Below are 10,443 nucleotides of genomic sequence, written 5' to 3'. Positions count from 1 at the left end.
ACTTTGTTTTGTTCAGACCAGGCTGGCTTGCTGGAAAAGCCAACTTTTTAGGGCGCATCGGAAGGACCGGAGGTTGGGGATTATACGAAGCTCTGGGGGCAGCTCATTCCAGAGGGAAGGCGCTCTCACAGAGAAGGCTCTCCCCCTGGGGGTCACTAGCTGACACTGTCTGGCCGACCGCACCCTGAGGTGGGATCGCACTCTGTGGGATCGCACTGGACGGTTGGAGGCTACCGGTGGCAGTAGGTGGTTTTGCAGGTATCCTGGGCCTAAGCCATGGAGCACTTTAAAGGTCATAATTAGTACCTTGAATAGCACCCAGAAGACAACCGGCAACCAGTGCAGGCCACCTAAAAGGGGTGTAACATGGGAGCTCCCTTTCTTTGGAACATTGTCCCTCATGGAGGTTAGATTGGCACCCACTTTGCTTGTCTTCAGCAAGGCCCTTTTTCCAACATGCCTTTGGAACCCAGAGTGGGATGGAGCCTGTCAAGTGGCTTATCTAAAGAATTGTTATCTCCAGGAGTGTGTGGGGAAGAAGGTTTATTATTTCTATTCTTTGTGTTTTGGATTTTTTTCAGCAGCCCAGAAACCATGACAGTGAATGGGTGCCAAATAAATTTTCACAAATGAACAAACAAAGAAACACGCAGAATGTAATAGAATAACAGAGTTGGAAGGGATCATGGAGGGCTTCTATTCCAACCCCCTGCCTAGGCAGGAAACCCTACAATATTTTTGTTTTTCTTGCCTAAACATAGAACCTTATTTTTTTCACCATTAAATTTTATTTTGTTAGATAGTGCCCAATGTTCAAGTCTGTCAAGATCCTCCTGTATCTTGAGCCTGTCTTCCAGAGTGTTGGCTATTCATGCCAGTTTGCAGATTCTATACCAGTGATAGCAAACCTTTTTGTAAAGCCGTGCCAAAATTGTGTGTGCATGTGATATTTAATGTTTGTATCTGCCCACACCCTTTATACAATGTACCTCACCCATCAGTATATGCGTGCACGACACCACCACCACCCTGGGCATGGGGGGAGTTTTCACTATCCCCAGGCTCTGGAGGCTTTCCTGAAGCCTGCGGAATGGAAAACAGACTCCCCTAGCCCTCCGGAAGCACAAAAAATCAGCTGGTTGGTACACAAATGCATGCCAGAGCTGATGGCTTGTGTGCCAGCAAATATGGCTCCATTTGCCACCTGTGCCATGCATACTATTGGTTTGCCATCATGGTCCTATGCCATTTCAAACAAATGGTTTTCCAGTCTCTTTTTCAAAGCTTCCAGTGATGAAGTAATCCCCCAACTTCTGGAGGCAGGCTACTCCATTAGTTGATTGCTCTCACCACTAGGAAATTTCTCCTTATTTCTAAGTTACTTCCCTCCTTTCATAGTTTCCAGCCATAGTTTCTGGTCTCATGTTTTGGTTTTTAAAAAATAGTTTGAACCCCTTGCCTTTGTAGGAGTCCCTCAAATATTGGAACATTGTTATCATGTCACCCCATGTCTTCTTTTCTCTAGACTGGTCATACCCACTTCCTCTAACTACTGTTCATATGTTTTAGCCTCCTGCTCCTAATTACTGTTGTTGCTTCTTCTCTGCACTCTTTCTAGAATATCCACATATTTTTAATAGTGTGGTGACCAGAACTGGAAATAGTTTTCTGAGTGTGGTTTTATTAAGGCTTTGTAAAGTAATACTACATCTTCATGTGATCTTGATTCTATTCCTCCATTAATGTGGTAGCTCATGGCCTAAGACATTGAGCTTGTTGAACAGAAAGGCCGGCAGTTTGGCAGCTTGAATCCCTAGCACTGCATAATGGAATGAGCTCCCATTATTTGTCCCAGCTTCTGCTAACCTAGCACTTCCAAAGCATGTAAAAATCCAAGTAGAAAAATAGAAACCACCTTTGGTGGGAAGGTAACAGCATTCCGTGTGCCTTCGGCATTTAGTCATGCCGGCCACATGACCACAGAGATATCTTCAGATAGCTCTGGCTCTTTGGCTTTGAAACAGAGATGAACGCCGCCCCCTGGAGTTGGGAACAACTAGTACATACTGTATGTGTGAGTGGAACATTTAGCTTTACCTGTTAATGCAGCCTAGGATTGTATTGTGGGTATTTTTTTGCCTGGGAAAATTTCATTTCAATAAATTTCCCATATTATTAATATGTGACACTAATTTACAGTGAAAATAGATTTATATGTAGAGATTGAATTGCTTTAATCCAGTACGAAAGCTGGTTTCTTTCAATACAGTTAAATATTCAGGATTCACAATCTCAATATATGTTATATTTCAAAGAACCCTAAGAAATCCAAACTAATATCCTATAGCACTGTGTTAAATATATATTCATAAAATGGCAGTCAGTATTTTACTATATTTGTATAGTGCTTTATGAACTGAAAGTGTAAAACCCAGGAAAATGTCCTTGCAAATATTGGACATCATTTGAGTCAATATCTGAAATACCCTAACAGCAGCCAAGAAAACTAGATCAAAGTCAAGTGAAACAAGAGTGTTGAAAAGGAGAATGGATTAGGATAAAGAATCTTGGACAATGATGGAAATGCAACAACATGAGCACTTACTTTGGAATGGGCTTAAATATGAATAAATCTTAAATACCCTACATAAATCCTTCACAGAAAAACGAAACAAAGCAATATTCCTATATGTTTTATATACACCTGTAGACAGCAAACAGTTTTGCTATTGTTTTTCAGCAATTTTACTTGGAAAGAAAGATCACATGTGTTCATTCCTCTTAATGAGTTGCCCCCTGTGGTTGAGGTCAGGCCGCAAAACAATGATGTAGCATTTTGGGAGGAATATGCATCCCAGTAAAGCAGCGCTGGAGGCCAAGATGGAGAAGACCTCCACAGCTACCATGGCTTTTCCCTTTGTGCTCAGATAGGCTGGAAAGAAGGAGATCCACACACTGCAAAAGGCCAACATGCTGAAGGTGATGAACTTGGCTTCATTAAAGCTGTCAGGTAATTTGCGGGCAAGGAAAGCCACAATAAAGCTGGTGATGGCCAAGATACCCATGTAGCCCAAGACACAGTAGAAGAAGGATGTTAAACCCTCATTGCATTGTAAAATCATTTCTTGGAGCTCTGAGTGCATATCCAATTGAGGGAATGGGGGAGATGTTGACAACCAAATAATACAAATACATACTTGGAGAAGAGAACAGGAAAGTGCAATAGAAAAAGCCAATCTTTTCCCCACCCATCTCCTCATCTGAGATCCTGGTTTAGTGGCCATGAAAGCCACAACCACAGTGATGGTTTTGGCCAGGACACTAGAAATGGCCACTGAGAAAGTGATGCCAAAAGTTGATTGTCGGAGAAGGCAAATCACTTTGCCAGGTTGACTGAGGAAGAGCAAAGAGGAGAGAAAACAGAGCAGAAGAGAGACAAGGAGGGTGTAGGTGAGGGACCTGTTGTTGGCTTTGACAATAGGAGTATCCCGGTGCTTAATAAAAGTTGCAAGTACCCAAGATGTCAAGAAGAAGAAACAAAGAGCAGTTGAGGCTAAACCCATTCCTAAGGTTTCTTCAAAAGTTAGAAAGACCAGCATTTTCAGGTTACATCCTTTCTTTTCTTTATTTGGATAATGATCTTGTGAACATTCAGAACAGTCATCCATATCTGGAAGAAAAGTCAAGACATTTTTCATTTATGTATTCCATAGCAATAGCTTAAGAGTCTTTCTTTTCTAATGGACCAAACTGGGATGGTTTGACAGGTCTGTTGTTTTTAAACAAATTTGGGAATCAGCTGGAAATATTGCCCATTAAAAATTGGTAAAACTTTTAATTATACAAACATCCAGGACATTACATTTCTTTGAAATGTATAGAATGAGTGGCTAATTAATAAGAAAGTAATGATCTAATAACTCCCTCCCCCCCCCCCCCAAATGTGAAATACCAGTTTGATTTGAAATCTTTGCTTCTGGGCATGGAACACAATCATAACAACAGAATGCTCTTCCTTCAGCCCTTTTCTTCCAGTAACCTGGGGAACAGGGGTCATTACAGAGAGAAACAGGCAGAACCTAGAGACATACACATAGATAGGAAAGAATCTGGATTACACAATGTAAATTATCTAAATTGGTTTATATGAAGGGGTTGTAAAAATTCCTGATATCATAGGGACAAGAACAACAAGCAGACAAAATTGAAACTCTGAATAATAACAACTACTCCTAATATAAAAGAAGGGTTACCTGATGAAATAAAATATGGTCTTTCTTTCTTTCTTTCTTTCTTTCTTTCTTTCTTTCTTTCTTTCTTTCTTTCTTTCTTTCTTTCTTTCTTTCTTTCCTTTTTTCCTTTTTCTTTCTTTCATTCCTCCCTTCTTTTTTCTTTCTTTTTCCTTTCTTTATTTTCTTTCTTTATTCATTTTCCTTCCTTCCTTCCTCCCCTTCCTTCTTTTTTTCTTCTTCCTCCTTCCTTCCTTCTTTCTTCTTTTTGTTTCTTTTTCTTTCTGTCTCTCTGTCTCTGTCTCTCTCTCTCTCTCTGTCTCTCTCCCTCTCTTTCTTTCTTTCTTTCTTTCTTTCTTTCTTTCTTTCTTTCTTTCTTTCTTTCTTCCTTTCCTTCCTTTCCTTCCTCCCTTCTTCTTCCTCCCTTCCTTCTTTTTTATTTTCTTTTTTATTTATTTCTTTTCTTTCTTTCCTTTCCTTCCTTCCTCCCCTTCCTTCCTTTTTTCTTCTTCTTCCTCCTTCCTTCCTTCTTTCTTCTTTTTGTTTCTTTTTCTTTCTGTCTCTCTGTCTCTGTCTCTGTCTCTGTCTCTCTCTCTTTCTTTCTTTCTTTCTTTCTTTCTTTCTTTCTTTCTTTCTTTCTTTCTTTCTTTCTGTCTCTCTGACACAGTGCACAATAGCTCATAGATATCTTTTATTTTATTATCTTTTATTTAGTGACCACAGATTTTGATCTATATGAATAGACTATGAATATTCCCCTTCAAAAGTTAGTGCAACTAGTAACAATCCCTATACAATTCCAACAATTGCATGTAATAAAAAGGTGAAAAAAAATTTAAAAAATGAAATATTTGTAGGAATGAAAAATAAATATATTGGCAGAACATATTCCCTTTATCCTTTCTTCTCCTTTCCCTGTCTTCCACCTCCTCTCTCTTTCTCTCTCTCTTTCTCTCTCTCTTTTCTCTGTCATCTATCTGCCTCCCTCCCTGCCTGCCTGCCTGCCTGCCTGCCTGTCTCTATATCTCTATCTCTATCATCTCTATCTCTATCTCTATCTCTATCTCTATCTCTATCTCTATCTCTATCTCTATCTCTATCTCTATCTCTCTCTCTCTCTCTCTCTCTCTCTCTCTCTCTATCTCTATCTCTATCTCTATCTCTATCTCTATCTCTATCTCTATCTCTATCTCTATCTCTATCTCTATCTCTATCTCTATCTCTATCTATCTATCTATCTATCTATCTATCTATCTATCATCAACATCAGCAGCATTGTTACATAATATGGATTTTCTCTAGATCAGGGCTGTCAAACTTCCGGCCCATGGGCTGGATACATTATGTGCTGGCCATGCCCACACCTGGTTTAGTGAAGAGGAAACAAGTCCCAATATGTCACGAGATGTCACCATGATGACATGAGTTTGACACCTATGCTCTAGACCATTGCAGAAATTCAGGGCCTAATTAAGTTTGAAAAAGAGAATAGGAGACCTCTTCTGAAAATAATAAAACTTCATGAGAACATGTTATGAAGGGATGCATTCCTTTGTCCATGAACACTGTTTCATACCTGGTTAAAATCAGGGTGCCAAATAATTGGGTTCTCAATGATAATGCCTTTTCCTTTTGCAGCTTTGGGGTGTAACTTTCCAACTTTAACTCTTTGAAAGGATCTGTTTGGGAAAGTGATCATGTTGATGATGTCAAAGCCACCTGGACCATCTCTTCTGTCTTTAAAGAAGACTCTTTCCCCCGCTGAGTTGTTAAAAGAAATATGTTGAAGAAACCTGTGGAGCTACTTGAAGGAGAAGAAGAAAGAGGGAGTTAAAATGGAAAAAAAAATACATCGGGAATTGATTAAGGTTTCTCTTTCTTTTACTCTTCTTTCCAAAGGAATCAAACAACATTCCTTGGCTTCAAATAAAGAACGTCTCAACACATAAAGAACAATCAATAACTGAGATATGGAACTCACTTTTGTTTTATTAATTAATTATGACAAGTACTTTCATGCACCAAACTCAGCATTTCTCCTGGTACTTTATCATAAATCTGAAAACCAACATCATTTGATAGAAGTAATCCACCTCTGCTATCAAAGATAGTAGTGGAAGGTATGGTTTTTCCAGTTGCAATGTACAGCTGTGAAAGTTGGACCATAAGAAAGGCTGAGCACCAAAGAATTGAGGCCTTTGAACTCTGGTGCTGGAGAAGATTCCTGCGAGTCCCTTGGACTGCAAGGTAATGAAACCAGTCAGACCTAGAGGAGATCAACCCTGACGGCTCTTTAGAAGGCCAGATCCTAAAGATGAAACTCAAATACTTTGTTCACCTAATGAGAAGGAAGAACTCCGTGGAGAAGAGCCTAATGCTGGGAAAGATTGAGGGCAAAAGAAGGGGAGGGCAGAAAATGAGGTGGCTGGATGGAGTCACTGAAGCAGTAGATGTGAGCTTAAATGGACTCCAGGGGATGGTAGAGGACAGGAAGGCCTGGACGAATGTTGTCCATGGGGTTGTGATGGGTTGGACAGGGTTTCGCAACTAACAACAACAACTATCAAAGATAGTATGATAAACCCTAGGTATCCCATCCAACAATCCTGTCTTGAATATATTTCAAAAAGCTAATAAAAGTGAAATGTGCAGATTTCAGATTTTTTTTTTTTTTTGGTACAAAAATAGATCACTTGCCTTTAGACACAATGCAAATGAATCCTTCATGGAACCAGACTGGATAAATTTACAAAAATAGCCAATTCAATGGGGAGATTTATGGAATGAACATTGAAATATAAATTCCATTGACTAAGCTGAAATTGACAGAGATGATTTATGTCCATCCTCTTATATTTTATAACATAGAATGAATGGAACTATGGACATAAGGTAAAGGCAAAGGTTCCTCTTGCACATTTATGCTGACCAGTAGTGGGATTCAAATAATTTAACAACCGGTTTTCTGCCCTAATGATCAGCCAGGTAGGCGGGGCTCAGTGGTCATGTGACTGGGTGGGCGTGGCCAACTCCATGTCACTCAGGTCGATGGGCACTTTGCCTTAACTGTGACAATGTAATAAGGGTTAACTGGAGAGGCAGTTTCTGTAAGCATGGCAATAAAGATCAGGCTAGAAACAACACCAGAATGTTTCCTTCCTGTCTTCCTTACAAGATTATCCCTGTAAAGTGGAAGAAAACAAAAGATTTCTTCCAGCAACCAGTTCTCCGGACTGTTTAGAAAGTTAACAACCGGTTCTCCTGAATAGGTGCAAACTGGCTGAATCCCACTACTGGTGTTGACTCAAATGGGCAATGCTAATCTCCATTTCAAAGCCGAAGAGCCAGCGCTGTCCCAAGACGTCTCTGTGGTCATGTGGCGAGCATGACTAAATGCCAAAGGCACATAGAATGCTGTTACCTTCCCACCAAAGGTGGTTCCTATTTTTCTATTTACTTTTTTACATACTTTCGAACAGCTAGGTTGGCAGAATCTGGGACAAGTAATGGGAGCTCACACCTTTATGCGGAGCTAGGGATTCAAACCGCCAAACTTCCGAGCTTTTTGATCGGCAAGCTCAGCCACTGAGCCACTGTGCCACTGTGTCTGTGGCCATAGGATAGGGTAAATTAGCTATGATGCCTGAAATACAAGATAGGTGTAGCATGGAAAGATTTACTTGCCAAGGCTGCATATTTGGAAGTTCAACCCTTTGAAGCTCCCTTGGTTGGGATTTTGAGTTCACAGCCTCGTGCAAAGAATGTGCCACTGCATAAACTGCATTGTAGATACTGTAGCTTTGGCCAGTCATCTGCAACTCAAACAGAGGACCAGGTAGAGTCTCCAACTTCTCTTCTCCAGTACAGGTTTCACTAATCGTAGAAAAATCTAATTCTGCCTTTGAAAATGAACAGTCGAACAATTGCTCCCAAACCTCTTGAAGAAATCCATCTTTGTGGGTTGAAGGTTTGATGACTTGAAGAAATTCTTTGAATCCTTGAATGTCTCTTGAATGCACAGTAAAGGAAAGAGACCCATGGAACAACTGGAGATCCCACCTCCTTTGAAATCCTGTCAATATGAAATCAATCGGATTCATCAGGATCCAAACCTTCCTAAACAACGCACTGTCTTTATTTTCATGATCATGTAGAACCATGACAGTTCTGAGCCACACTATTGTGAATGAGTGTCCATAAACGAGAAAAACCCTTGCTTTCTGATCTATCAATTTATTAGATGTGATTGTGATTGAAACAAATAATTCCGGGAAGTCTTCTAAGTTGATACGTTCTGGCATTTTTTGTGTGAAAGCTACACAGATCCCGTTCTGTGAAAGCAATGGATGCAGCTTCTGCAAAAAACGTTCTCCCTTAATTTCAAAAGCAAAGACTCCGATCCAAGTCCACCCAAAATGAAGGAAAAGTTGGATAACTCCCATGTATTGATAGTCCTCATTTGGGACCATGCAATAAAGTGAAGATAACTTAATAGACTGGAACTCTTCTTGGGCAAAAGAGCTATAGGTCAACTAAAAGAAAAGGAAGAAAAAAAGGAAGAAAAAGAAAGGCATAAAAACAGGAAGGAAGGAAGGAAGGAAGGAAGAGAACAAAAAGAAAAGAAAAAGAAAGATAACAGAAGGAAAGGAAAGTTTACTTAGTTGACTTTACTGTAATTGTACCTTGTGCAACAAAATTAAATGTCATCTTCAGTGTACATTAAAACACAAACACACACCCTTCATATTCTATACAATTGAATTGAAAACCAATATTGCATTAATATTGCATTATACAGTAGAATTCAATATAATTACTGCCCTGGGATAGAAGCTGTTTCTCTAAACTTTTTGAGCACATGGAACCGGCAGTAATGCCAGCAGAAACCCACCTTTGGATTATACCACAATGTTACTTGCAGGCATCCAATAAGTTTAATTTTGTTGTGTAATGTTTGTTTTAGATTTTTCTGATCACAATAAAAGATTTCAATTTTGATTGAACGGATGACATTGAGTGAATAGTGAGAAAAATAACAATAGGTATTTTCACCTGGCCAATAAAGAATTCTATTCTATTCTATTCTATTCTATTCTATTCTATTCTATTCTATTCTATTCTATTCAGCACTTAGACTTATATACTGCTTCATAGTGCTTTAGAGCCTTCTCTATGTAAGTGGTTTACAAAGTCGGCATAATGCCCTCAACAATCTAGAGCCTAATTTTACTAACCTCGGAAAGATAAAAGTCAACCTTGAGTCTGGTGAGGATTGAACTCCGGGCAGTGAGCAGAATTACCCTGAAATACAGCATTCTAACCACTGCGCCACCACCGAAATTGCAAAAGGAAGAGCAAAGTGATCTTAACGGAAGTCTTGCAGAAAGGCACTGTGAAATAATCATCTCTTCATTAAAAAAAGAAGAAGTCAAAGTTACTCTTTCAGCCTCCTGCCAAAATTACCTGTGGAATCTTGAAGACATTTATAGTTTGTGTCATGTAGGAAGAAGTAGGAGCATCTGACCCTCCAATGATGGCCATGAGATTCTTCTGCCTATCACATTTGTAGTTAGGGACAAATTCCTGGGATTTGAAAAGCAGGTCCAGAGTGCTGCGGTAGGTCATCCTTGGGTTGTAGTAACTATCACATATGTGAAACCCAAGAGTGATGTTAGGTAAGATCTGGGAGTCCTCATTGATCTCCTTCACAGCAAAGGCCAAGGCGAGGATGTGCTGGTAGAATTTGGTTATTACACTGCAAATGATTTATATACCCCAGTTGAAATAGGACGTTGACACTTTTTGTAAGGCGATTTCATTTTTATATGATTAACAAACATTTCTATCTTTGTTGGAAGTAGAAATAGAGTAGAGTTTCTAAAATATTAAATAATTTGTACAGAGTTCAAATATACTTTTCAGACAGGGTTTGCATGACCGTTGACAATGATATATAGTATTAAATAAATGGCAAGCTACCACATTTATTTGTATTAATTTACCACAAAATAGAATACAGTATATGACCAGTCAATATAACTCATTTCATGCATATATGTTATGTGAGGAATGACATACATCTACATGTATGTGTTTGTTTGTTTGTTCTTTCAATTTTTATAGTTGCCCGTTTAAAAAAAACAGTGAACAATCATAAAATTAATTTAAAATTAAATTAAAATTAATAAAATTAATTCCAGCTAACTAAATGTTC

General features: G+C 39.1%; 1 protein-coding gene across 1 annotated transcript; it reads right to left on the bottom strand.

Moving 5' to 3' along the window:
* Window positions 1-2,762: 2,762 nt before the first annotated feature.
* LOC148046852 (vomeronasal type-2 receptor 26-like) lies at window positions 2,763-9,854 on the bottom strand. Its single transcript, XM_087715009.1, has 5 exons — window positions 9,693-9,854; window positions 7,910-8,761; window positions 5,806-6,030; window positions 3,953-4,079; window positions 2,763-3,670 (listed from the first exon to the last, which is right to left on the bottom strand). Exons 1-5 carry the CDS (start codon window positions 9,852-9,854, stop codon window positions 2,763-2,765), a joined length of 2,274 nt encoding a protein of 757 aa, XP_087571135.1.
* Window positions 9,855-10,443: the final 589 nt, after the last annotated feature.

The sequence above is a fragment of the Thamnophis sirtalis genome, unplaced genomic scaffold (genome assembly GCF_051295495.1).
Source record: "Thamnophis sirtalis isolate CommonGarterSnake01/CBP01778 unplaced genomic scaffold, rThaSir2_p1.2 scaffold_4, whole genome shotgun sequence".
Classification (NCBI taxonomy): domain Eukaryota; kingdom Metazoa; phylum Chordata; class Lepidosauria; order Squamata; family Natricidae; genus Thamnophis; species Thamnophis sirtalis.
The sequence above is the reverse complement of the archived record's forward strand: the minus strand, read 5'-3'. Positions and strand labels throughout refer to the sequence as shown.